Source organism: Bolinopsis microptera, chromosome 5, assembly GCF_026151205.1.
Source record: "Bolinopsis microptera isolate Bmic1 chromosome 5, MBARI_Bmic_1.0, whole genome shotgun sequence".
Taxonomy (NCBI): domain Eukaryota; kingdom Metazoa; phylum Ctenophora; class Tentaculata; order Lobata; family Bolinopsidae; genus Bolinopsis; species Bolinopsis microptera.
The window spans coordinates 9,936,858-9,964,572 of NC_087076.1; the positions used below are offsets into that span (position 1 = coordinate 9,936,858).

At 39.4% G+C, this 27,715-nt stretch overlaps 5 protein-coding genes across 8 annotated transcripts in view; 4 read left to right on the forward strand and 1 right to left on the reverse strand.

Moving 5' to 3' along the window:
- Positions 1 to 27,715, forward strand: part of LOC134814959 (uncharacterized) — a 103,297-nt gene that overhangs the window by 42,211 nt on the left and 33,371 nt on the right. For all 4 annotated transcript variants that reach the window (XM_063823326.1, XM_063823327.1, XM_063823328.1 and 1 more), the window contains exons 2-12: positions 13,533 to 13,579; positions 13,841 to 13,943; positions 14,195 to 14,526; positions 14,712 to 14,848; positions 15,384 to 15,530; positions 16,514 to 16,603; positions 17,239 to 17,387; positions 17,507 to 17,734; positions 18,526 to 18,631; positions 18,747 to 19,079; positions 19,610 to 19,696. In XM_063823326.1, coding sequence (XP_063679396.1) covers positions 13,560 to 13,579; positions 13,841 to 13,943; positions 14,195 to 14,526; positions 14,712 to 14,848; positions 15,384 to 15,530; positions 16,514 to 16,603; positions 17,239 to 17,387; positions 17,507 to 17,734; positions 18,526 to 18,631; positions 18,747 to 19,079; positions 19,610 to 19,696 — 1,732 coding nt within the window. In that variant the 5' untranslated portion in view covers positions 13,533 to 13,559. The remainder of the gene's footprint in view (positions 1 to 13,532; positions 13,580 to 13,840; positions 13,944 to 14,194; positions 14,527 to 14,711; positions 14,849 to 15,383; positions 15,531 to 16,513; positions 16,604 to 17,238; positions 17,388 to 17,506; positions 17,735 to 18,525; positions 18,632 to 18,746; positions 19,080 to 19,609; positions 19,697 to 27,715) is intronic.
- On the forward strand, positions 1,578 to 5,250 carry LOC134815058 (uncharacterized WD repeat-containing protein all2124-like). The gene is made up of 6 exons (XM_063823517.1): positions 1,578 to 1,741; positions 3,105 to 3,239; positions 3,591 to 3,785; positions 3,930 to 4,107; positions 4,281 to 4,405; positions 4,513 to 5,250. The coding sequence occupies exons 1-6, from the start codon at positions 1,601 to 1,603 to the stop codon at positions 4,729 to 4,731; spliced, it is 993 nt and encodes a 330-aa protein (XP_063679587.1). The 5' UTR covers positions 1,578 to 1,600; the 3' UTR covers positions 4,732 to 5,250.
- On the forward strand, positions 5,393 to 6,946 carry LOC134815066 (zinc finger protein ZPR1-like). Its single transcript, XM_063823526.1, has one exon. The coding sequence runs from the start codon at positions 5,412 to 5,414 to the stop codon at positions 6,741 to 6,743; it is 1,332 nt and encodes a 443-aa protein (XP_063679596.1). The 5' UTR covers positions 5,393 to 5,411; the 3' UTR covers positions 6,744 to 6,946.
- Positions 11,196 to 13,364, forward strand: LOC134815067 (translation factor GUF1, mitochondrial-like). The gene is made up of 2 exons (XM_063823528.1): positions 11,196 to 12,941; positions 13,082 to 13,364. The coding sequence occupies exons 1-2, from the start codon at positions 11,205 to 11,207 to the stop codon at positions 13,223 to 13,225; spliced, it is 1,881 nt and encodes a 626-aa protein (XP_063679598.1). The 5' UTR covers positions 11,196 to 11,204; the 3' UTR covers positions 13,226 to 13,364.
- LOC134814692 (uncharacterized) lies at positions 20,128 to 26,876 on the reverse strand. The gene is made up of 2 exons (XM_063822871.1): positions 25,873 to 26,876; positions 20,128 to 21,351 (listed from the first exon to the last, which is right to left on the reverse strand). The coding sequence occupies exons 1-2, from the start codon at positions 26,802 to 26,804 to the stop codon at positions 20,211 to 20,213; spliced, it is 2,073 nt and encodes a 690-aa protein (XP_063678941.1). The 5' UTR covers positions 26,805 to 26,876; the 3' UTR covers positions 20,128 to 20,210.

Genomic DNA, 27,715 nt, shown 5'->3' on the forward strand with positions numbered 1-27,715 from the left:
GCTTGTTTTGTTTATGGCTAGAATTTAGAATGGAATCAATGTGATGAGGATCCAGAGTTAATTACCTGCTAGGATTAATAAGTCAGTTCTCCAGTTGAAGAGACCCTTTCTCAAACTTTTAATGAAGAAATATTCACTATGCCTATGACTGTAGCCAGGAATAGTACCTTGAGATTTAGACCGTTTAATGGTAACCATGGTAACTATAGTACTAACCACTGTGAATCTTGATCTTATAACAACTAGTATCCTTTAAGACTTAGACAGTACAGTGAATAAACACGCTGAAAAGCGATGAAAATGCAAGCGCGCGACCGAATATGTAGTGCTGAAAGAGGGTGCCGAAATCTCGCAGAGAATCTCACGATATTGTGAGCCTAGCTATGAGATTTAAACGAAACTCGCAAAATCTTGCGCGCGTTACGTCGAAGTTTTCACGCTATAAACAAGTGATAAAATACACGTTAAGAGTATAAAATACATGTTAAGTTCCTAATTCCCTCAACGTTTAAGTTAAACTTTTTCTGTTTCCTCATTTATTTACAAATTTTGTGCGATGAGTCAGGCTCGCAATCTCGCATAAATCTTGAGCTGGGCTTTGAAAGAAGATTCTTTGACAACAGGGTCACCCATCCTAATTGCGACTCAAATAAGTTTAAGCCACTAGATAAAATTTACAGTGCACATGAGAAAGAGAAGAAAGATCTCTTTCTTGAGGAGAGAGTACTTCAGTCAGAGAAAGGGTCCTTTGTCCCATTAGTCATTACAACATCTGGAGGTATAATATAAATACCACTCTCCACTGTGTTTGTAGATTGTATCTCTGAGATGTCAGATGAAAGCTGACCACAAAAAAAAAAGCTAACAGCCAGGTCAAAAATCACATCAGAACACTATTAAGGTTTGATTTGCTATGAAGCACACTCAAAGCACTCAGGGGAATCAGAGGAAGACAAACAGCCCAGCATCTTGGAATGAATGACGTATTTTTCAATCTCATCCCTCAGAAGACGAGCTATGAGGTCTCCTAAATTTGTTTATGTAAATTTTTAAGATAATTTATTGTACAGCTTTTATATTGTGTAACATTTTACAAAGAAAATGTTCCCAGGAGGGACTCCCAACCCACTGCTTTGACGGGTAGTTGATGCACCTTTCACAAGCAAGAGGCACTTTGGTCTACTTGCTGTGAGGTGTCTCAGCTACATGGGTTGGGGGTCCCCCGTTTTAAAAAAGAAAAGAAAAAAAAGCAATGCGATAGCTTGATTAAAGATTTACTGCTCGGGCTGCTACAATTATTGATATACAATTATCCTTGCATCTAAACTGTCAGTAATGACAAAATTCTTCCTAATGATTTCGGTTTCAACGGTTAAGCTTTGTGTACAATTAATGGTCAAACCTTAATCCTACCTTTACCAACATCCTAACCTAAACCCTAACCCTAACTATACTCCTTACCCTTACCCTAACTCTAATCCTAACTCTTAAGTTTAAACCAGTGCTGGGAGAAAAGGAAATCAAGGGAACCTGGTAAAGGGAAGCTCGGTAATTTGTGGTTTGATCATAACTTAAAAACAAATTTCAAGGTGTATGATGAATGAAAGGGATCAGTAATGTAAAGCAATTTTGTGGCCATCCCAATGGGTGCTCATTTGCTAAATTTTCCACTGCTGGATCATCTTTTATTTTGATTGGAAGTGATGATGAGTCTTCAAAGCTGTTATCCATTGACCATGAGGTAAGTCTTAGCTTGCATCTTCATCTGGTTTAGAATGTAATTTTTCCACATCAGAGGCACATATTAGGTGCGGTAAAAAAATCGAAATTATGCGGTACCGCACCCGACTATAAAGGTTAAATGTGCGGTAAGGTGCGGTAAATTTTTACCAATTATGCGGCAAATGTGCGGCGATTTTTTTCGAAATTTGTGCGGGAATTGTGCGGTTTTCTTTTGCATTTTCTCAAGGACTTTGGAAATTCTAAACGTATAACCGCCGCTCTTATCAAAAATAGGTCTGTTTATGTGTTACTGAGGGTGTAGTTTTTTACTAAGACCATGATTGAACCTAATATTGAGATTCAGTTATCTGAGAACAGTGACTTGATCTGGTAGAGATCAGGAGACAGTTATTTGAAGACGCCTCTTGATAGAGTTGATCAGATCCCATGCAGGTATCTTCTGTTTCTTGTGTGGTGAGCTTGATGATGGGTCACTGTCTGTTATAGCTGTTCGTTTCTTTAGGAAACGGTCCATGACGTTGTGATGTGATATAGAGTAATCAGATGATGTGGTGAAGTTACGAATGATAACTGATACACTATAATCGAAGTACGGTAACGACGAGGGTTCCATAACGGCCTGGATCACGGTCCCGAAAGGGCCTGGGTAACGGTCCCGAAAGGGCCTGGGTCACGGTCCCGAAAAGGCCTGGGTCACGTGGTAACCAGGTCACGTGGCCTAGGCATGAGTTCCAAAAGGGCCTGGGTCACGGTCCCGAAAGGGCCTGGGTCAGGGTCCCGAAAGGGCCTGGGTCAGGGTCCCGAAAGGGCCTGGGTCAGGGTCCCGAAAGGGCCTGGGGCAGGGTCCCAAAAGGGCCTGGGTCACGTGGCCTAGGTATGAGTTCCAAAAGGGCCTGGGTCACGGTCCCGAAAGGGCCTGGGTCAGGGTCCCGAAAGGGCCTGGGTCAGGGTCCCGAAAGGGCCTGGGTCAGGGTCCCGAAAGGGCCTGGGTCAGGGTCCCGAAAGGGCCTGAGTCACGGTCATAAAAGAGCCCGACTTTTAAAATATTTTGGTTTTTACACTCGAAAATCTTAACGCGAAAATTTCAAAATTATCCGAAATTACGCGGAAAATTCTACATTATGCAGAAATATGCAGAAAATTACAAAATGTGCGGAAATGTGCGGAAAACAATAAATTATGCGGAAATGTGCGGAAAACGGTAAATTGCACGCGATCCCGCACCCATCGCACCTAATATGTGCCTCTGTTCCACATTTCATCATTTTCTTTAAGAAATTTCTAAATTGACTTCAACCTACCTTAATCATAGTCTCTCTATAAAATATCACATCAACCACTGATCAGCCTCATTTTTTCAGGAATTGAAAGAGGCATGCAGTTTTCACGATCACAGGGGTTACATCAATCATGGCGATTTCAGTTATGATGGAAAAAAGTTTGCCACATGCTCCAATGACAAAACTGCAATAGTGTACTCTCTTGAAACTGGTAAGGTATGTTGGAAGTTTTAGTAAAATGTGAGTATTGCTGCTTCATCCCGCTAACGTGGTTGAGCTTATATTATTTAAAATGAAAATATATGCAATACTTGTTGATCAAAGACATCGAAAATTAAATGATCCTATTTTTAAATTTTATATGTACGATAATTATTGATTTTAAACATACTGTAAATACAGTTTTTGTTTAACTATTAGTATTACTAAGTTTTTGTTTTATTAATTTTCTTTACAAACCAATAAATACTATCTATTATTGTACATTATAATATTATATGCAACTTAGGCCTTGCAGAATAATGAGAATTATAAAAATCATCATCATTCTAAATTTCAATGATTCAGGCAGTCAGCCAGATCACACATCACAACTTTGGAGTGAGCTGGTGCACCTTCTCGCCAGACAGTGCAGTTTTGTGCACATGCAGCTGGGATAATAGCATTGCTCTTTCTTGTGCTGAAACTGGACGATTTGTTGGAAATTTACTGGGCCACAGAAACCCTGTCACTTCAGCTGATTTCAGCATCTCTGGCCAGTTGGTTTGTCATATTATGAATCTTGATAATATCAATTGTTACGACAACATGACAACTCTCTCGTTTTATCATTACAATTTGATAGCAGGCCACATAGTTACATACATTTCCTGACTGAAATGAATGTATCATTCACCTATCATATAGGCTACCTCCTCGTGGGATAAGATGATACGAATCTGGGACATCAGCAAAGGAGTGTCATGTCCTATGTCGGGACACATAGATGTAGTGTGGGGTGTAGCTTACAGTCCCACTAACGCACACGTCTTAGCCTCCGTCAGTAGGGACAGTACCACTTCCATTTGGGACACTAGAATGGGAGGTTAGTCAATAGTCACGTTAGTTTGTCACGTAGTTGTTTTAACTGTATTATTTTGTGTGGAGCTGATAGTGTTTTGATGTTGTTTATGCTTTAAACTGAGATAGATGTTGGTGTGGATCATAAGTTCAGGATAAAATGTAGTATTGCTTCTAAAATCTCAACATTATGTTCAGGAAGGGTTGCGACACTGTCGGACGGATCTGTTAAAATGAACTGTGTCACTTTCTCCCCCAATGGAGAGTATCTGGTATCTGCTGGTTCCAGATCTAATATTACTCTCAGACACCCCTCAAATCTAGTGGGTCTAATAGAACGTTCAGTTATTGTACTCTATACGTCTTGTTCAATTATATTGCTTCCTATTTATATCATGTGTATATTTTTGTTCATAAATTAAAATTTTAGGGTCAACAACTCACACACACCAGTGGACACAGAGGGCGAATAAACAGCGTTTCTTTTTCTCCCTGCAGCAGGTTCTTAGCCACTGCGGGAGAAGATGGTCTGGTAAACATATGGGACACAACAAACCCAGTCAAAGACGATGTGGATGATCTCTCAAACATGCTAAACTACTCCGATATGATGGGAAAGAACGCAGGCAGTGCAGCTATGGGATTGTGAGACTTGTGGAGTATTATGTAATTGTTAATATGACGGTATAATATGGGATAATCAGTGGAATTCAGGTTGAACTTTTAGAATTTAGATGCTAGTATATTTAGTATTTACTGCTATAAGTTTTATCAAGGGTACGTTGATTTTAAGAATGACATTATCGACAATTATTATCATTATTATATAATAGTATTATGCATTCAATTTACATTGTTTACAGTATCTTATTTTTATGATATTTTTTGTATTCTTAATATTAAAACAAAGATGGTTAACCTTAATTTTTGTTTATATCGTGTTATTATGTATCACTAAGTTATAGTGTTGTTTTGGACGATCAAATAAGATTAATAATAGCCATAGTTTAAAAATAATATGATATTATGAAGCTGTTTTATGTAACGAACTGGGTCTGTCATTTCGACTTGAAGTTTATGAAATTCGATAACAATTTTACTATATTATTTGGATGTGACTTTATATCTTATAGTTATATTTTATGAATTTCTATTTTATTGAGTGGTGGATCGTGTATTACTTTATACCATTACTGAAGTAAAGCCATGATACTTTCACAACATGATTATACATTCTTCAAAAATAATGATCACAATATCCGAAATATTATGAAAACTGAAATGTTGTTAATCCTGGGTTGCCATGTATTTAACCAATATCTCTCCAGGATGGATCCCATTGTTGTAGACCTGACACCAGAGAACCCAGTGTTCGAAATGCCAAGCGCATGTATGTCCTGTTTCAGTGAAGGTATGACCCGTCTCATGCTCACTAAAATACCATACTTCAAAGAGATCATCATAAGTTCGTTCTCTTGTGAGCATTGTCACAATTTTAACAGTTCAGTCCAGCCGGCGTCTTCTCTTGCAGAAAAAGGAGTCAAGTACACTCTCACTGTTACAAATATAAAGGAACTAAACAGACAGGTCATAAAGTCAGAGTTTGCTACCATCACCGTACCGGAGATAGACCTGGAGATCCCACGAGAAGCACAGAAGGGGTCGTCCAGTACGGTAGAGGGTTTCTTGACCAAGACCAGGGATGGACTTTTAGACAAGCAACCAGAACGGAAGGAAATTTGCCCTGAATTAGCCGAACAAATCGACAAGTTTTGTAGTCGTTTAGACGATCTGCTGCTTGTTGAAAAACAATTTACTTTCATTCTCGAGGATCCGACCGGGAACAGTTTTATCGAGAACCCTAACGCTCCAAAACCAGATCCTCATCTAAAAATGGAGCATTACATTCGCTCAAAAGACGATGAGGATGTACTTGGGATCACAGAAATGAAGGAAAATGCCCAGGAGGAAAACGAAGAGGAAAACGAAGAGGAAAAATCACAAGTAGTGCAAAATGAAGAATCTGAAGTTATCACATTCGAGGCCATGTGTAATGCCTGTGGAAAAGAAGCAGTTTGCAACATGAAGGAAGTCCAGATACCATTTTTCAAGAAGATTCTTCTAATGGCTAACGTTTGTGACCACTGTGGTTACAGAGATTCAGAAGTAAAGAGTGCAGGTGGAATCTCTGAAAAGGGGCAGAGAATAACTTTAAAGATGACAGACTCAGACATGGATCTAGATCGGGACATCCTTAAATCAGAAACTGCCACTGTCAACATTCCGGAGCTAGAGGTTGAGTTAACGTGTGGTTCGTTGGGCGGCAGGTTCACTACAATTGAGGGTTTACTCCACCAAATTAAAGACCAACTAGAGTCCATTAATCCATTTTCTTTTGGAGACAGCAAAACTCCAAGTGACAAAAAATCTGGTGGCGCGATGTCCAGTGTTATCCAAGGAATCCAGGATATCATCGACCACAAAATACTTGTTGAGCTGATCGTTAAGGATCCAGCTGGAAACAGCTACATTCAAAACGTTTATGCACCGGATGAAGACCCCAATTTGACGGTGGAGGAGTTTGAAAGAACAGCAGAAGATAATGATGATCTCGGGATATCGGATATGAAGACAGAGGGATATGAGGACGATACGAGCTGACAGGGTGTTTCCTTTTTTAAAGTTTTTAGGTATTTGTTGGATTCACGATGCTTTCACCGTATATTTTGGATACAAAATAACCTGTTTGCTAAAAAATTAACGTAATTTTTGAAGATATTTGTCTTTTTTTTAATCGTTAATTGGTTTGGTTTCTTTTAAAAGTTAATTGATTGTCAAGGCAGAGCTTCGTCATCGCTACTGAATCTTACTGTGTCCTTTTATCAACATAAATTTGATGCAGGTTTCTGTGCTAAATTTTGATGTATTACCGTACTGTGTCTACTAAATCTAGGATACCTGCCGTAAATAAAGACACCTCTCACAAAGTTTAGCTGTTCAAAGCTCTCAACTTTTATACGTGTCGTATAAAGTGCTGATTTGGAAATACTTGGTACTTTTTTGTATGCGAAATAAATAGAAATAAAACAGTAGTGATATTAGAAATTAAGAAATCACGACAGTACTGATTTTGAAATTCCTCGAACAAAGCTCCGTTTTAACAATACAAGTAGCTTTCTAGTATGTATTGAATGTATAATATCATAGTTACTGTAAAACAAAACTCAATATCCATTTCAATCAACATTTTTTAGATGATATATATAATAATAGATGTAAACGTATTAGTAACTGTTAGGGTTCAATCATAGCCTTAAAACTCTTCAATCAGCATAAAAACAAATACTATCTATATCTCACAGCAGGAAGTTCTTTCAGTTTTAAAAGTCATTATTAAGTAAAAACTAACTAAAAGATTAACTATTCTTTCCGTACTTCATGACATATGAAATGAGATGAAATGAAATAATGTACTTGCATACCGCCCATATGATAAGTAACTTACACAAGTGTCAGGTACTAACCACGTTGATATATTACACAATAAAAATAAAGATACACCACCAAAAAGGATCGATGCACATGCAGTGGGCCATCGGTAACAGGAGAGATATGCCTCCCCCTAGAGATCCTTGACAAATTTCTATCTTCAAGCCTAAGTGATTCTAGTTCTCTTGGCCTATCAGCACGTTAATTTGGTCCACGTCATCGGGCTCGGATAGCATGCTCTGTCAGTCCAGTTAGGCCAAGCGACCTAAATTGGCTGTTGGCCTAAAATCTGTTCTAAATTAGGATTAGGCCATCCGACCGTTTTTAAAAGTATACCTTGGTAAGCCACTAGTCCAGTACCAAGCGTCTAGTTAGGCCACCAGACTGGGTACCAGTGGTATAACTCAGTACTCTCTGAATTCTCTAGTGAAGCGAATCCAGGTTGAAACTTATCCCTTCAAGCCCACCACCGTCTCGACACAAAGGGACAGAACCTTGGCCATATGTCTGAAACATACCGGAGCAGGAGACGGATCCCCACCACTTTTCAAGCAAGTCACCAAGAGAATACACTGACTTACCCGAGGATCTACAAAACTCCCTATCACCAACGACTCAAGGATCCAGAGAAAGAGAAATAATAAGAACAAAAAACAACAGCACTAATCAAATACGGTCATATAAATAATGTTCGAAACTGTCTACATTTATACGTAGTGATCGTATCTCCCAAGGAAGTGAATTCCATGCAGTTGGTGTGTAGTTTGTAAAACGCCGTCTATCAATCTTGTTCTTCGTCATTTTTGGGGATCTTTAACCTGTAGCAATCTCCTATCTTCGATCTTGTATTTTTCAGTGGTTTTTCAATCTGTACAAGTTTTGTTATGTAGTCAGGTGAAATTCCATGTACAGCTTTATAAGTAAGGAGGCAGACTTTAAAGAAAATCAGTCAAGAGGAAGGATATGCGCTCTATTGTAGTAGGGAAGTAGGTCTTCTGATCGGTCTTTGATATTGTAGATGAACCGAATGGCACCATTAAGGGTTGAATGTTGATTTTAGCTTGTTTAGTCGTGTCTTTGGTAGGTTCATGTGAAAAAATTACAGTAGTCAAGCTTCGATATTACAAAAATTACATTAGTCAGGCTTCGATATTACAAACTGTGTTACCATCATTAGTTTCACTCCTTCATCCAGATAGCGCCCAATCGTCCTTAGATTCATCATTGTCCAGCTGCATTTCTGTTTGACACTATTAATTTGCCTTTCCATGGTAAGAGACCATAATATTTAAAGAGTTCATTACTGAGGTAGCCTTGAACTGTACAGCATTAAAAAAGAAATTAGCCCTAAAAGGCTGGAAGGTATCAAGTACTGCTGGTCCAACCGTTAGACCATCAAGATGTCACATCGTGGGCTTACAAGTCTGTGAAAACTTCTCTTCTTCGATTTATCAATCTACCAGCTGATCTGATTGTCCCTGACATACTATATAAACTAGTAGAAGATATCCCGGTAAAAAACTGCCTGGCAGCGCCAAATGTCTCCCCAGTTCCTCTCAGTAGAAGAGTGAGAGGGGTGAGTGTGGAACAGATCAGCGCACAGGTCGACAGGGAGAAGTATATTGCAGTCAAATTACTCCAGGACTCTGCCGTTCTTTTATTTTTCAGCAAGGCTTCGTAGTTGGACTGTGAGCCAAGGTATCCTTTTTGGCCATCAGCTATCAACCATGTAATTAAGGACACTGCCGATGTGCTCACGTAGATGCTGGTCAATAGAAAAATGGTCAAGCTGGCCTTTGAAACAGTATCAACCACTTCCTTAGACTGCCTTGTCGCATTGAGGTGGTTCAATCCACGGCGAGCACGTGTTCTGTGAAGGGAACACAGCTGCACTATCATCAACACAAAACAAAACAATATAGGCAAAGCGGTGGGTACAATGAACTGAACCAGGTTGCCAAGTTGGTAGGCAAGATAGCTTGGACCACTATCTTCCTTCTCCATGGTCAGAAGAACCAACCCAAATCCAGGCTGACCCTTCATAATCATCGTCTTCACCATAAGAACTTGGTTTTTCGTCCCTCTTTTTTCAGCAAACTGCCACAGGTCAATCCCAAGAATGATCATCCAAATGAACATGTACATAAGGGTACACACAGTAACGGCTGATCTTTTGATCTGGTAGAACGGTTGAGCAATGTTAATGCACCGGACTATTCCCAAGACACAGTTCATGAAGACACTCATCTTTACAGCTATGGCGGTCAAAGAATAGCTGATCATGATATAGACAGGCACCACCACATCAGATATTCCATCTCCTTTTAAGATCAGTAGGTACAAGAGGGGACTCTGAAGAAGAACTCCTAATCCTACGAAGAAGTCAGCCAGGCCATTTCGGAGATAGAGGGCTTGTATCAGCCCCAGTTTGGCACGTGATTTAATAAATCTGAAGTATGCTATGATGATGCTGAGGACAATACAACAGATGGAGACCAATATATTGACTGTTGTCAGAGTGATCAAGCTGACTTTGTCAGAGTCTTTCACTAATTGAATATGTGGAATATGATTACTGGTGAGCAGATAAGGGAAAAAGGTGCCGAAATAGCACCCTATAGAGTGTACCCTATGAGAACTGGAAGAACTAGAATAATTATCAGTGAGACTGGTAGTTGCCTGTGTTGCAACTGGAATATTGTTGCCTTTTGTAGCAACTGGAATGTAGCTGCCTTCTGTAGCTTGTGTCTCCTTAATCTGATTGACTGGTATTATTAGTAATCTATTATGTTTAGTTGGTCCGTCTTTAAGTCTTTGCCCTGTTCTTTGAAGTGGATATGTTGGTAGTTTTACTGTTGTCCAGTCAGCTTCGTCCTTCTGTGCATAAAGATGTGCTGCACTTTTTGGGATACCGAACGACTTTCTTATCTCCGGTATCTCTGTTGTGAACTTAGTCTCACCTGATTCATGATAAGATCCGGCACTCTGGAATGATGAAAGTGCGCAATGTACTATAGTTACAAGCAAGAGCTCCAGTCTGGTAACCATGGTGATCATTCTAGATAAACCGATGACAGACACATGCTTGAAAATCACTCAAACTAATATCTACAAGGACAAACAATGTTTTGATTAAAACAAAAAAGTTCGCTCATGTTAGCCCACAGAAGAATTTTAATTTTGGTCTGATTGGATGACGTATTGATACTGCACTGTTGTCCAGAAGTGATCCATGCCAAACCTACATGTGACATAACGTAAGTAAGAATTAAACTGTCCGGATTACAATCAATCAAGTAATTCTATTGTGTACGGAGAACCCATTGTCTCGACTATTCCAAATAACTAAACGGACTGATTCAGCTGAGAATAAGACACCTGTTATCAGATGACACTGTGAAAAGGCTCAGTGTAAAATAACATGAATTAATGCAATATCACATCATTATGTACGAAGATTACAAAAATTTATTTAACTAAACCAAAATCACAAAAATTAATTTTTAATCAGCACCTACTACCGTAGAAAGTTATATTCACAATTATTCGAAAGCGAAACCAATTTCGCAATCGAAATGATTTTTCTCCCTATTGACTATTCTCATATAGGTAACCTGTAGCTATTTCAGTTTGATGAACGCATGGCGACACTCAAAACGGTTTATACATAGACTACCAAACGTTCTACATCGTTCACTATCAGATGGCAACGACAGCTTCCCTAAATTTCGTCCTGATAAAATCAGAAACTTCTCGATTATAGCTCATGTCGATCACGGCAAAAGTACTCTAGCAGACAGACTCATAGAGATAGGAGGAGGAGGAGGAGGAGAAGTCAACACATCCCAACCTCAACAACTTGACAGTCTACAAGTGGAGCGAGAAAGGGGGATAACCGTAAAAGCACAGTGCGCTTCCTTACGTTACACTCACAAAGGCACTGAATACCTGCTCAACTTGATCGACACCCCGGGTCATGCTGATTTTACACACGAAGTGGGGAGGTCTCTTTTTCTCAGTGATGGAGCTATCTTGTTGGTTGATGCGACCCAGGGGGTACAGGCACAAACTGTTAGCAACTTTTACACTGCGTTCGAAAATGAGCTTGTCATCCTGGGAACGCTGAATAAAATTGATATGCCCAATGCGAAAGTGAGTTCGTGTAAGTTGGAGATGTCCAGCATGTTTGATCTTGAGGAAACTGACATTACAGAAATTTCTGCTAAGACAGGTGAAAACGTAGAAAAGCTAATTCCACAAGTGATAGAACAGGTGCCAGCCCCTCAGGGGAAGCTTGATTCAGATTTTGTTGCTATCTTACATGACTGCCAATATCTATCTTCTCCTGGTAGCGTTATCTTAACTGTCTTTGTCAAAGAAGGAACAGTGAACACCAGAGATTCAGTGTGTCTGCTGAGGTCTGGCAAGACATTCCCTGTCCGTGAGATGGGTGTATTTCTACCTGGGTTACAACCCACCAACAGTCTGTCTGCTGGGCAAATGGGATATTTCATTTTGAAAGTGAAGGGTGTTGAGGATGTTATAATTGGTGACACTATCTGTATGCCTGATTCTAATGTTGAGCCACTTCAGACTATTCCAAAACCCAAGCCGTCAATCTTTTCTGGTGTTTTTCCTGACGAAGATACTGCTTTCAGGTCAATGAAAGAGTCCCTGGAAAAGTTAGTTAGATATGACACTTCAGTATCCATGCAGTTAGATTCTAATCAAATTTTAGGACAAGGCTGGAATCTGGGATTTCTTGGCACTCTCCATAGAGAGGTATTTGCTCAACGACTCTATCAAGAATTTGGTACCAGCATCATCATGACCCCACCTAGCATCACCTACCGAGCTTTTCTCCGCAACAACGAAATAACAGAGTTCAACTGTGCTAAGGATATGCCCGACAGTTACCACGTGATAAAATGGGAGGAACCAGTTGTTGAAACCACCCTTATCGTACCAGGCACACACCTCTCCCCTGTTATCTCCCACTGCATGTCATGTCGTGGTAATCAGAAGGAGAACTCAACCCTGGGAGAGGGAAGGTTTCTGTTGAAATACGAGATACCCCTGATAGAGACAGTAACTGATTTCTACAGTTCGATCAAGAAGCTGAGTAGCGGGTATGCTACTTGTGATTTTGAGGATGCGGGCTACTGGGAGACTGACATCTCCAAGGTTGATGTTGTGGTTAATGGTGATATAGTTGATGGTTTGTCAATGATTGTAAGGTCGGATGTTGTTAAAGATGTTTGTTTGAGGACTGTTAAGGATATTGCTAAGTTGATGCCCAGGGAACTGTTTAAGATTATTATCCAGTGTGTGGCGGGAGGGAAAGTCCAGGCTCGAGCAGAGGTTACACCAGTAAGTTACTCAACTGCTAGTCACTTTCATTATAATATCTGAATTTTGTTTTATTTCTAAATGTATATTTGCTGTCGTTATACCCATGTATTAAAATATCAAATTTGCAGGTACCAGTTTCCATTAAATCATATTTTCAGCTCCGAAAGGACGTAACAAAGGATTTGTACGGTGGAGACAAGACTAGGGCTATGAAACTGTTAGCTCGACAACGGGAAGGTAAGAGGAAACTCAAAGAGAAAGCTGTCGTCAAAATACCCAAGACTGTTTTTAGGAAAATTTAGGGTTTGTACTTTGTATGGTTTTGATATTTTAGTTTAAGAGTCTAGACTGAGAGTTCACGTTTATCTGTATTTTTTGTGTGCATTAATTTAATATGCGTTATAATTTATTATCGGTTTGAAGTTATTTTTACGGTAATGAAGTAATGATACGTAGTATTTGTGACTTACTTATGTTGCACAAGGAAGCGAACATTTTGAAATCGTTGCACAAGAAAGCAAACATTTAATTGTAACTGCCATTGCCAAATTTGGCAGTCAAACCAAAAAATACGATCAAATTTAAATATTTAACATGGCTTATCTTTGTAGCAAATGTGGATGTAACTTAGGAGCCATGACAGTCATACAAACGCAGTAAGTCTACATCTTTTAATCGCTTGTGAAGGTTTCCCAACTTCCCCTGAGTAAAAACTGTAATTTTTAAAGATCAAGATAGAGATATTTAGTTATAAGATATGAATTTAGATAGCGATCATTAATCATTATCCAGATTCTAGATAAATGAAGATCTTTAATAGGAGCGCATGATTACCCGCTCCATAAATTAACGAAAATGTGCTTTATGATATAACTTGATTTTGCTTACTTATTTAATTTAAGTGGATAACCTTGCAGACGGTTTAGGGGGGAGGATGAGTTACTAGTGCTACCTGTCTCTCATGATGTGAGACGAGCTTCAGTCAAACTACCAGAGATATCTTCAGCTACCAGCAAACTGGTTAGTTTATTTAACTCTCTTCAGTGGCTTGTCTTCTGTTTAGTTTATTAGCACTGAACTAATTAGTTTTTTGATCAGTTACACAACTTAGATCCAAGGACTTGTAGCATATTTTCGCGAGTTGAACTACTAATATAACCGTGTAGAACCCACGTAACATATTATTGATTGATAACAATGCTTCAAGTTTAATCTATATAATATTCTGAATCTTCCATTTAGATAAACCTGCTCTAACTCCTATTTTGTAGGTGTGTATGGACAAGATGATAAGTGGTAAACGCCCAGAACCCGCCCCAAACCAGCGCATACTCTGTACCTCCCTCCACTATATAGCCTCCCTAATAGCAATCAGAACTGGCTTTATCATCAAGATAATAGAGAAGGAGAACATCGGCAACAGCACTAAAATTAAAAACGTGCAGGGTCAGGTGGTTAACATGATGTTCAGGAATGTTTCCCCGTCTTCAGAGAGCGAGGAGCGGCCTGATGAGCTGTTTGCTGTTATCTCTGTGGAGGAGGAGACGGGGAAGTTGTGGCTGACGGTTTATGAGATTCTACTCAATGATAAGGGCGCTTTGGAGTATCCTTTTGTAGCGTTCTGTTTCTTTGTTTGTTTGTTGTCTTAAAGTTTATACGGTTTTTAACATTTCTGCTATAGTAAGTTACATAGTTGTTTAGTAACTACTTAACATACAGAATCACATGATTAAGATATAAACATTCCATTTTCGTTAAAATACATATTTCCTTGACTCGGAAGCTCAGTAACACTAAAGTAACAGAGTTGCTGTTGAGTACTAACGTGCCACAAGGCAGGGCGGGCATCACACCCGTCCTAGCCATCCAGCCCTCTACCCCTGACTGCTACATTGGAGTGGCGGTCTTTGATAAAGTGTATTTCGGTGAGTACTGAGGTAGTTCCTCATTTGCTTTTTTTTTTTTATCTAGACACTTATTTTACTTCGGTGTATTCCAACAGCCACAATGTTACACAAGTGCAACCAGCCAATTACAGGAAGCCGAAGGATCTTTTTGGCCAGTGACGGTTAAGGTAGTGTGTACCATACTTTCTTCGTCCGAGACTTTGCTGCAATGTGCAGCTCCTCATTTAACCCTCACACCCGATTTCTCGAGTATTCGGCTGAGTAGACCGGGGGGCTGCATAGACCACTCATGATCCTTAGCTGAACGTCGACGACGCTCACCCCACGACCAGGCAGTCAGTGGGTTTCGAACTCGCAACCTAACGATTGTAAGACAGGCGTTCTAACCAACTGCGCTACCTGGCCGTTGAAACTGGCTTTATATTAAATCAATTTGATTTTTAATGATTTCTCGAAAGGAGGACTATTGAATAATGCTGTGTTTGTGATAAATTCGAGCTTCTCAAAATATATTCCGACCACTTGATACTTCTTAATTAATGACCCCTTACAGTTACGATAGAGAGTGGATGTTACAAATGTGTCAGCAACTTCACCCTGCCAGTTGACCTCCCCATAGTCACACTCCACATTGCTGTTGACGAGTCAGCTACATTATGTGCCTGTGCTAGGGACGGTACCCTGGTCTTCTACAATCCAAGTAGGAATGGGATGTTTTGAAATTTGGCTTGAATGCGTACCGTATTGCTTTATAGTTTAACACATGTTTGTTTGTTTGTTTGTTTATAGAACCCGTCCCCAATCTCGTATTGGAAAATGACTAAACTCAATTCTGAGTGTGAATACGGGTGGTACCTGCAAGTGTATTCATTAAGCATTTAGAGTTCTGTAAATCTGCAGTTACAATTATTGTGCTAGAGTATTTTTGGTATTTGCGATCGATATCAGATCTCGATCCCTACATATTTCCAAAATTTAAATCACCAACTTTCTGCACAATGCAATGTACTGGAATGTTTTTTAAAGAAAAGTGATACAGAAGTTAAATTAATTCCCTGGTTTCTTTAGTCAGCTTTAAAGTCAGAAAACCAAAGTATTTAACGTCGATACCAAACCGATTATTGAGCGATGATAGCTAAGTAGTTGATTCCTGGGTTGCAGAGTCCTCTTGATTCCTCAGCCTTTGAATGTGTTTTTTTTCTTGTTCAGTTCTGTCCATATTTCCTCGTGTTATGTTCAAAGTTTTGTAGTGTCATGTTGTCCTCAAATTATTTGTTCGGCTTGTGACTTGTGTTGGTTTAGAAAGGAAAACTTGTTCTACTTAGACTGGCAACTGTTCTGAAAATAATGTTATAAATTGTCCAATTTACAGACAGCCTAGCTATACAAACATTAAAAAAGGAATGACAAGAATAATTTTAATTACCCACCGGTTATGGTGGCTGGAGTCTATACAATTAGATATTACCACCTGTACTAGTTTACCCCTTATTTAGAGTTCTGACCCGACCCGCTTATCTTTATCATATCCGTGAAAGTTTAATGATAATTAACTAATTTAGAGAACATAAATAATATCCCAATAACAGTGTTTGAAATAATATATAGAAACTCACTGATATCTGACTTATGGACATGATGTCTGTTGGCCTGGATACCATTTAACAAAAGGTTGAATTTCAGTGGAAGATAAGATGGCAGATCCTGATGGTCCCTTTAAACTGTTGGGTGATGAAGATGAAACTGGTTGTGTCAATTGGATCGGGTTCCCTGGTAAGTCTGTTCCTTTTAATTGATTAATCGTCTACATACGCATAGATAGAGTGTATTTCTGAATAAATGTCGATATCCATTGTGTACATTAGGGTGATGTCATGCTGCAAGGCATCGAAGGTATGGTCGAAGCTTTGGTTTATAAATGACTTCACAGTCAGCTTCTCTGGTTAAAATTCTGCGTCAAGTTGCCAGTAAACCGATAAGTTGCAGGAAGGCGCGGTTGCCATTTATTATTTCGAAAGGTAGTAAACAATCTATAACATTTATGTGGTACGCGCGCGCGCGCGCACGCTGAACCACCTGCGCGCTATATTACTATTTATTATGCTGATTGGGTGACGAAATCACTGCCTAAGTGCCGAGACTCGATTAAATTGTGAACAAACAAATTGGAATTCTGGGAAAGCACTTCAATTATAAAACCAAATATGTCTAGAAACTTTGAAGTTCCTAGCTGAAAGTGTTCTCACTTTAGGGTGACAATAGCGAACACTTTCAGGAAATCCAAGTCCAACCTCAGCCATAAAGGCTCTCAGCGATTCAGACAAGAGCCTTAGGTTGGGGTTTGAATCGCTATTTAAGCCTTAATCCAATTAATTAATTAACAGTAATGAACATTAATTTTGAATCAGACGATTGCGAAGACGGGTCGTGCGAAGAATCTGATAGCTCACGTGTGTGGACGAATTTGGTTGCGGCAACAGACACCAGTATTCTCATACTATCCCTTACACACTGGACTATAACATACCGGCTTGACTTGGTTCTCCCTGAGGACCAGGTAAAACATTCGAAATATTTAATCCGGAAAATAACACGTGTTACTTTGTAAGGCTGTTCTCTGCACGAAACATTTTGCCAAATTGATAAATCTGGGTCGTCTCATGAGTTCAATTTCAGGATCTATCAGGAAGAATGATATACAGTTTAGATGATCGGGGAAGGTTCCTTGTTATTTCTTCTCCGGGCTCTAACTATCTATACGTCTTGGAGCTGACCACCACTCAAGGTCATTTAGCCCCTGATGCTTTCTCCAGAATGTTTTGCTACCCGATGAAAAGTGGACTATTTGATCTTTCAATAAGCCATGTAGTTGAAGAGGAGGAACACATCCAAGGCCGATACGAGGTTAATATGGTTTATTAATCTTCCATTTAAGGAATAATTATCCAAAGACAACTTTCCCGTTAAAAATAAATAATTGAAACGTTGAAAAATGTATCTAATCACATACATTCATAATTCATATGACATAAATCGATTAGCAGCTATATTCTTGATATTTATTTATAAACGTCATCCCCTCCTGATTTAATACTACTAGCAGGAACCCGTCTAACTCTAATGTGGTGTCAAGACTCAAGAGACTAAAATAATTAGTACCTATTTAATTCGCGTTTTTGACACCACTTGGGGGTCCAAATTTTGGGCACTAAAATTCTTATTCCTTGGCCAATTTCTTTTTTTTTCATGCTGATTTGAAAAGCATAAAAGCATTTGACCCAGTCAAAAAAGTTTCAGTTGTATATCTTTTACGGTTTTGGCAGAAAGTCGCGTTAAAGTTGATGCCGTGGTGTCAGTAAAATGGCACGGATCCATATATATATCGTCTCGCTTTATATATAGTAAGATGAGGACATTAAAACACTACCGCATAATATAGGAAAACATATCGAGTAGACAGTAGTTCCACGAGGCTCAACTTGTAGCCTCCAGACAATTTATACTTCTGACTCAATTAAATTCACTGGTCCAACACCCTGCTGAAGGTGTGTACTGTGTATTAGAGACGAGAAAAGTCACTCTTGGAAGAGAAGAAGATTAAAATTCTTCGAACAAAATTAAATATACTTCTTCTGTAACATCCTAAATCGATGTTATTGATTTGGATTGTTGTAATTATTTTAAATTTGTTCCAGGTTAACTCTGGGACGTGCATGCTAGTTCTGATAGCCGTGAATAATGGTGGGATGCTCAAATGTAACGTGAAGTTTGAGACTAGTTATACTACTACACACACTATCGGTCAGTAAATTGTTCAGTTAAGAAAATAAATCACTTCTTTCTTTTCAACTCATTTGCTTCAGCTGACCCCCTGTTAACGCCCTTATTACAAGAAGTTTCACCCTAAACCTTTCAGCAGAGTTGCAGTCATCTCCGAGACAGCCCGTAGAGCCACCCTCCCAGCCTGATCAATCCTCAATGGCTCCAGCGGTACAGTCTCTCCTCTCCTCATCACCCATCTCCCGGTCTTCCCCGTCACACCCCATGCTTCTCTCCCCTAACTCCTTCACCGCAACTCCCCTCCCCATATCCAAACTCCTCCCCTCTATCCCTACCTCGGCCCCGGCTGCTCCTACCCTAGTCTCCCTCAGTCATGATCTGCCCAAACAGGTTCCCAGATCCAGCAGCTATCAGAGCGCTCCTGACCAGGATGATGAGCTAGTTCCCACTCCGCTTCCTACTCCAGCTGGTAATTGTAACTTGTATTGTCAGTTAACAGTTTGTTTGTTTTTCACTGCTGTGTTCCATTCACCTCAGCTCTGTGGTATGCTTAGCATGTAATCGAAAAGGGAGAATCGAAACTTTTGATGAGAAATAGATCCGAACCCTTGAAATTTAACCAAGATGATTTTGTGATTAAGTCTTTAATGTTTGGGGACAGACAGAGAACATTGCAGGAGTATTTGCAGCCGGGAAATTTTGGCACTCATAACAAGACTATTAGAGGAAAGAAAAAATCCCACAAATCTTAACGAACAAATATGGCTCCATTGTGAGCCCATGATTACCCAATTTGGCGAAAATTTGCAGTTTTGTATTTAGTTAGTGCTAAAAATACTCACCAGTGCTGAAAAATACTCCCGCAAATTCCTTTGAAATATACCCTGTCTGTTTTATAAGTTATTAATTAAGTCGGTTCATTTGAGATAATAGCATATTATATGTTTAGTTGATGCTTCGTATGCTAGACTTAACTGGCACAAACAACACTAATTCAAGGTCGTGACCATACTGACGAGGGTGAAGTTGTTCGACCTACGGTGAATCATGAGTTTTTGGATCTTATACAGAGAGTAATTATTCAAGGTTTGTTAGATTACTACCGCCCAGAAATATTATAATTATAAGATATTATAGTTATATCTTAAAAATTAATACTCACTGTCAGTAGCTTTATAAATTGGAAAAATATTCTTTAAAAGTTTAAAAAATCGTGATGTGAGGAAAATTAGAAAATTAACAACAATCTCATGCTTTTTACATTATAATTTCAATAGTGGGGTAGTAAATACAGTGTTTCGTTTCGTAAGTAAAATCTGCTCTGTCATTCTGGTACAGATGACAGAACGAATAAAGATGAATTAAGTATTGAAAATTATTTTTGTCATAAAATTATCATAAAAACATGAAGACAAACAATCTTTATCTCACTTAAAATTCAAACATTATAAAAAATCCTCGCTGCATAAAGTACATTGACATATTCCGCCTCTATCGTTAGTCTTTCTTAAATTTTAAACCTAATTTTAAACTCGATCGTTGCTTAAAACTTGTTACCAGACTTGCATCTAACTGAAGCACAGATCACATTGCTCAGTGCTCAACCCTTGACCCAGGTCCACTTGCTTCTTCTCCCTCTCCTCCCGTTCCAACTCCAGTATCCTGCTGCCACAGTTGGTGCCGGTGTTGTTGGTTCTGTGATCAACTCACACCCATACATTCTCCTGATCTGCTCCACATCCTTCTCACTTGCTCCGTCCCTCTGTCCGATCACAACACCCTCCTCCAGCTCCTTCACTGGCTCTATTGTGTCCTTACCATTCCAGGAGAATGCATCTGTCTTGTAGTGCATTATCGAGCTGTAGTCGTATTCCACATCACGGGCGTCTACAAACCAATCAGTGTACTTGATAAAGTTGTAACTTCTGCCGTGTCGCACGTTCTCATCCTTGATTTTGATAAAGTTGTCCCGGTCTGGTCTACTTTGCTCGTGGAAGAAACCTAGAGCATGCCCAATTTCGTGAGCCATGAGACCTACAGAACCACACTGGGGTCCCAGAGCCACGGTCTGTGGGCCAGGCTTGTGCCGTTTTCCAACTTTAGACCAACAGCCGTCGATGTTCTCGTAGTTGATGTAGTGGTCCTGGCCAGTCCATGGTACGAACTTAATGCAGTGACTCTCGCTTCCGCGTATTTTGGTTTTCTCTTCCCAATGTTTCATGGTTTTCTTGATCAGGTCCATCTTCCAATCTTCCAGGTAGGGGTCGTAGACGTAAGGAACTATCCCGTAGGAAGATCCAGAAACCCCATCTTCCTCGAACTTCTGCAACGTTTTGTCTCCCCAGATCTTGTACTCGCTCTTAACGGCTGCTCGCTTGCTTCTTCCCTCTCTCTTTTCTGAGGCTTCCCAAAGTCTACTTATTCTCCTCTTTTCTCTACTGGGAACGGAATCATCGGCTAGAATTTCTGCTATCATGTTCTCATCCATTACCATGTCTCCCTGGAAGAGGGGAAGCCCTTCAATCCTTAACTTGTCGTTAATGGAATCAAAGTCGTTATCCCATTTTTTTCTGATAGATTGTCGGCCTTTACTTGGTCTGCAAAGGCCCATATAAATAAAACTGAGGAACAGGGGGCAAAAGACGAGAAGGTTCTGTGTCATTGTTTCCTGAACAGATTTGATGATAGAGATAACACGTTTGATTACAAATTGACAAATTTCACAGTGGTGTATTTGGTAACTACCTTACTCGGGATTATTACGACGGGTTTATTAACGACCGGTTAAAATATGGTTCGGGAAAAATATGGCGAAATTGCTCAAAACCCACCACATTTTCCCGGTCGCCATTTTACCGGTGTCCAACCTTTCAATTTTAGATTCAAAAGTTTTGTCTCAGATGTAAATTTCCTTATTAGAGATAAGCAAGTTTAGAAATTTTCGCATTGCTAAAACTTGTGAAACAAGTCGAATTATCAATAATTGTTGAAAGTAGACAGAAATAATGACTCGTGGTTAATCAAACTAGATGGAAAATAATTTTTAACATTTGAAGCGTAACAACCAGATCGATATTAAGATAAAGGGAGAGCTGTTTAGTCTTCCAATAAGTTGTAATCATCTTCGTTATCTTCATCTGGATCATCCCTTTCATCAGTTTTAATTAATTCAAGTTTTAATTTAACTGTTACTTTTACTTTGAGTCCTATTTCATTATGTAGAGATAGTCAATACATAAGAAATTAAAAATTGGCCTATTTAAATCAAATTTGACAATAAGGATATATGACAAGAATTGGGCAAAAGGGTGAATTTTTTGCAATTTTAGCCAAATGAAGTCGAAAAACCTACAACAAGTGTCCCAATAGTCTTCTTTAGTGAATATAAGACAACGATTAAAATATGAGCACCCATACCCCTTGGGAACCCTAAAAGCTGAGTAGGCGGGTTTATTAACGACCGGTGAAAATGTGGTTCTGGAAAAATATGGCGAAATTACCCTAAACCCACCACTTTATCCCGGTCATAATAATCCCGAGTAAGGTAATCTTGCAGAAAATATTATCAACGCGGAAAATGATATCGAAAAGATTAAGTCTAAGTGTGATAGAAATTCGAATTAACAAATACCTGCCGCAAATCTAGGATCAGGCAGCTAAATCAACAGAAGAAGATTATTCCGTGGCTGCATATAAACAATTAATTATGTATGACTATGAGTGACTGGTAAGATAAGCGGCCCGCATATTTGAAGTCTGGTCGAGGGGAGTGCTGGAAACCCTACGCTGTACTATCATCATGACACTGGGGAGGAAGTGAGCTATGACGTGTCATGTGGAGGAATGAGGTCCGTGTTCTTTTAGACTTTAGGACATTGTAGGTTTCATGATTCGTCAGTGAATCCCATGATGATAGATATAGCTTGGCAGATTCCCAAGCACTTACTTAGACTCCTGATACGGTCGATGTGTTTAACAAGACCGTTTCAACAAGGTTTCACTTATCACTATCAGAATGCCATATCTTAACCTACTCATTACATCTACATCTCGGATTGAAACTGTCGATTGAAAGATTATTTAAGATGATTGTACTATTAAATTTCCAAAGTTTTCTACTCAATTAGTGGTCCCGTATCCGGCTTCACTTGTTACAAATGTGACTTGTCCTGTGTACTGCTGTGTAGCTTACTACTTATAAATACCTATCTAGTTTTCACATTTCGTGTTTAATCTGTAGAGCTTTAGAATTTTGTTATACGCAAAGAGCTGGACAATAGAAACAGTTATATACCACTTTTGATACCGTGCGGATATTAAAATCACCATACATAAAGTAAAGTAAGTAATATAATTTGTAACGACACACAAAGGAACAAAAACCTCATTATGAATTCTTTGCAAAAATGTTTCAACCCTAAAGAAATTTATCGATAGAAAATAAATACGACTAATAACCTGATAGAATTCCGAAAACGCTCACCTTAAACTTTACCTAACGAAAGTATTTACAAATTAAAAAATTACCTACTTTATATACTTTGGAGAGATTCGTAGATTCCTCTACTGGGTCATCGAATAGTTCGACCGCCCAGCAATTAATTAAATAAACGGAAACTCAAAAAACACTTAGGAATGGGGGTTGTACTTGTAAATCATAAATCCGCTAAATTTGGTATTATTATATTATTCAAGTTCAGTTTGCTGCTACCGCGTAGTTTACCTTTGCGTGTGTACTTGTACATTACTATACAAGTACACTATGGGGGATGACCCAACTTTGCCCCGATCCCAGGAGTTGATTAAGGAGTTCAACTATGATCAACAGTAAGATGTGGAAGGCTGTGTTGCACGCTGGTCCATTCAGTTAGAAAAAGACCTGCATATGGACTACCGTGAAATTGACTACGAAAGTCGTGAAAAGATCAAGACTTAGGATAAACAGACTCTGTCTGGCTGGATTGTGGATGCAGTGGACCTTGTTCGTCGGCAGAGTAGTCAGATGTATCTCTTGAAGGAGATCATCGAGTGCTTCAAGACGGAAGCACTAGCAGACAAAGAAAAGGTGATCAGACTGCAGGGCCAGCTGCTGATGCAGAAGGACGAACAACTACAGTTGCTTAAGACGTCTGTTGAGGAGACAGTCCAAACAACGGCGGAGTCAGGGATTCAGAACTATAGTGCAGCTGTTCAACAGAACAGTGCAAGTGGTACGGTCTGCAACAGTAAAATCCTGAAGAAGGTGATGAAGAGTGTGGCTGCAGAGGAGGACAGGAGCAAGAACCTGATCGTGTTTGGGCTGAAAGAAGAGGAGGAAGAACAGCTTCCAGCGCTAGTTACCGCAGTTTTGGAGGAGATCGGGGAGAAACCTCACTTCGAAGCGACTAGAGTCGGTTGGAAGAGGCCAGGTAGTACGGCTATCCGACCAGTCAAGATCACCGTCCCAAGCTCAACAGCGGTTCATCAGATTCTGATGAAAACAGGGAGACTGACATGAGGGAGACGCACAAAGATGTATGGATATGTCCAGACAGATCCAGCGAAGAACGAGCAACAAGGAAGCATCTGGTCACTGACCTGAAGAAGAAGAGGGCGGAACAGACTCATCTCGACCACTACATCCGGTACGGGAAGGTATGTAGCCGTGATAAGAAGTCATCATGAGTTACACTCTCGGACACTGATCAGTATATGAAGGAGTGATGATTATTTTAAGAATTTTCAGACGTTATCAATACAGATAACAACTATATATTTTGAATATTTTATTATTTGATTGTTTCACACTTTTCATATTTCATAATTTTATTACTAGGTGGAGGTGATGTTATTGAGACTTTGGGCGGCCATAAAACTCCTGTTTTGAAAGTTGTCCTCTGTACTTGTTTCACTGACCCACGCTTTATAGCATTTATACATTTCGGCCCATTTTATATGTTTGTTCGACTTGCTGTACATTTGTATATTTGCTATTTTGTAAAAGTTTCAAATCAAATCATCTAAAATCTAATCAAGAGTGTCAAAATCTAATCAAGAGTATAAAAATACGATTCTATATTGACTCTGAAAATTTTACAATAGCATATCTGAAGAGCCTTGCAGCAAAATATACGAAATTTTGAGAGCTAAATAAAATATTTGATATCTATACTCGTTTTAAATATAGCTGGTTGCTCTTTCATAGATTATCGGGAGTCGGGAGTCGCCCAATCGATGAGAGTGATCAAGTTTTAAATTAAAACAAACACATCCATTTTTATCCTTTTGGTACAATAATGCAACAGCGCAACTTTTTTTTATAGCCTGATTATACGTTGGGCCGATAACTAAAGAGTGTTCACGAAACATCTGTAAAACAATCTATGAAAGAGCAACCAGCTATATTTAAAACGAGTCTAGATATCAAGTATTTTACGATTGGGCGACTCCTGTCTGACAGCGACTCCTGTCCGACTCCGAAAATAGGGTTTTCGGACAATAGTTTATGTCAGATCCTACCATACGATTTTCTTGAAACTTTCCATAAAGTATGATGGTTATAATAGGACGGATAATATGTGTAAGTTTGGGCGAATATCTATGTGCCAAATTTAAGATATCACCTTAAGGCTTAAACACAAAAAATTAAAAATATCTCTAAATCAGTGGTTTGCAGTGGTATCTACTATCTGGAGATCCCATTTTACGATTTTCTTAAAACTTTCCAGATAGTAAGATAGTTTTAAGACGAATAATCTGTGCAAGTTTGGGTGAATTTCAATGTGCCAAATTTGAGTTATCACTTCAAACACAAGAAAATAGTGCTGTCGGACAAGAGTCGCTGTCGGACAGGAGTCATGTTACCCTCTGAGCTGATAATCACTTCATGCATCACGTCTAACCAACGGTCAAACTAACGATTTTATTTATCCGATGAAAATTTAAGTTATTCATTCGATACCCGTATTTTTACTTTCATTATGTTCATTTAACAGAAATAGCGAGAGATTTAGATATTTGGGAATGATCAAATCAAATATAGTTGCTACAGCTATATCATTATCAAATATTATCAAAATACGTGTCATTAACAATTATAAATGTATAAAGTTGTAATTCAATTGTTAATCATAATGATAACATTGTTATTCAATTTCTTAATTTTGAGTGTTCCCAGCACTCCCTCAAAATCACGCGATTCTCCAAGTAATGATAACCCAAGTGCAAACTCAGAATCACCCAGTCTCTTGACTCCACGACCCAGACTCACCCAGTATCTTCACTCCACGACCCAGATCCACTCTGCATTTCTCCAGTCCCAAGTCCAGCTCCCCTGGGCCACTATCTCATCCAGAACCTCTGGTGGTGTAGTAGTAGGTGCTTGTGTGACTGGCATTACAACACCCGGACACCCATACATCCTCCTGATCTGCTCCACATCCTTCTCACTTGCTCCGTCCCTCTGTCCGATCACAACACCCTCCTCCAGCTCCTTCACTGGCTCCATTGTGTCCTTACCATTCCAGGAGAACGCATCTGTCTTGTAGTGCATTATCGAGCTGTAGTCGTACTCTACGTTTCGGGTATCAACCAGATAATCTCCATACTTCACAAAGTTGTAATTTCTCCCCGGTCTCACATTTTCATCAATAATCCGGATCCAATCATCCCGGTCCGGTCTGCTCTGCTCGTGGAAGAAGCCTAGAGCATGCCCAATCTCGTGAGCCATGAGACCCACAGAACCACACTGGGGTCCCAGAGCCACGGTCTGTGCCCCACGTGATACACTTTTACCGACTTTAGACCAACAACCCTTGGTGCTTGTAAAGCTGATATAGTTCTTTTCGCCTGCCCAGGGCACAAACTTCAAACAGTACCTGTCACTGTCGGGATCCTTGGTTCTGTCCTCCCACTGTTTCAGAGCATTGCCGATCATCTCCAGCTTCCAGTCTGACATGTGTGGATCGTACACGTAGGGTATAACACCGTAACTCATTCCTGTGAGGTCCTCGTCCTCGAACTTCTTCAACTCCCCGTCTCCCCAAATCCTGTACTCGCTTTTAACAGCCGCTCGTTTGCTTCTACCTTGACGCTTTTCTGAGGCTTGCCAAAGTTGGTTTAATTTCCTTTTTTCTCTCCTTGGAACTGACTTATCCTCCAGGATTCTAGCGATCATGTTTTCGTCCATGACCATGTCACCTTGGAATAGAGGCATCCCCTCCACTCGTAGTCTGTCGTTGATGATGTCGAAGTCAGGATTCTGTTTACGTTCGATGATTCGGTGTCGCAATTTTCTGGATGGTCGTGATAGAGTATTCTGAACAGTTAACATAAATAACAGCCATAGTCCAAGCAGTCTTGATGTCAACGGCATCTTCTGAACAAAATAGGTTGTGGTAAAAATAAACCATATCTATCAAAAGTCGAGTAGCTAAAATTAAAATTGACTAAAACTATGGAAAAAATATAGTGCTGAATGTCTGGCATAGACTGAGACATGACGTAAAGATTGAAGTAGGGATAGTGGACAAGTTGACGAAACAAGCCGCAAAAAAAAACACAAATCATTTAAACTCCAAATTTATAAACAACTAAGGAGGGCTGTGTGTATCGCGTGATATGTCTTTTAATTACTTAACTGATTACAAACTAATAAAAGTAGACATTATATCTGTAAATCGGAAAATTTAATCTAAGAGCGGACGCTTTTACACGTACGGTAACTGCTAGAACCCTTAATGATTCTACCCGAGCTCGGTTTGGATTTTACTACTTTATTCGAGATAAACAGATTTTCTGAAACTCGAGCTATGAAGTTTTTAAGGAGAGTCCTCGGCATTATGCCATGGTACAGTATCGAGTTAGATATTTACGTTTTTCATTTCATTATTACGATTCAAAATGAGGATTCGATATCATTAAACTTGATTACCATTAGATAGAGTCACTGGGTATTATAGACGGCAATATCAGCGGTAAATCGGGATTTTACTTTGATACATGATTTGTATAATTACCTTAATAGATTTTACAGCAATAAAAGACTATGTATCCACATTACCGAAATAATTCAGACAATTATAATACAAGACTCACGCGGAAAGAAAAGAAAACTAAAAATATTGA

Coding starts and splice junctions, on each gene's coding strand:
- LOC134815058 (XM_063823517.1), top strand. CDS start 1,601: ATGAAAGGGATCAGTAATGTAAAGCAATTTTGTGGCCATCCCAATGGG. Junction 1,742..3,104: donor TGTTATCCATTGACCATGAG/GTAAGTCTTAGC, acceptor TCATTTTTTCAG/GAATTGAAAGAGGCATGCAG. Junction 3,786..3,929: donor TCAGCATCTCTGGCCAGTTG/GTTTGTCATATT, acceptor CCTATCATATAG/GCTACCTCCTCGTGGGATAA.
- LOC134815066 (XM_063823526.1), top strand. CDS start 5,412: ATGGATCCCATTGTTGTAGACCTGACACCAGAGAACCCAGTGTTCGAA.
- LOC134815067 (XM_063823528.1), top strand. CDS start 11,205: ATGAACGCATGGCGACACTCAAAACGGTTTATACATAGACTACCAAAC. Junction 12,942..13,081: donor CTCGAGCAGAGGTTACACCA/GTAAGTTACTCA, acceptor TCATATTTTCAG/CTCCGAAAGGACGTAACAAA.
- LOC134814692 (XM_063822871.1), bottom strand. CDS start 26,804: ATGCCTCTATTCCAAGGTGACATGGTCATGGACGAAAACATGATCGCT. Junction 21,352..25,872: donor GAGTGGATCTGGGTCGTGGA/GTGAAGATACTG, acceptor CGAGTAAGGTAG/TTACCAAATACACCACTGTG.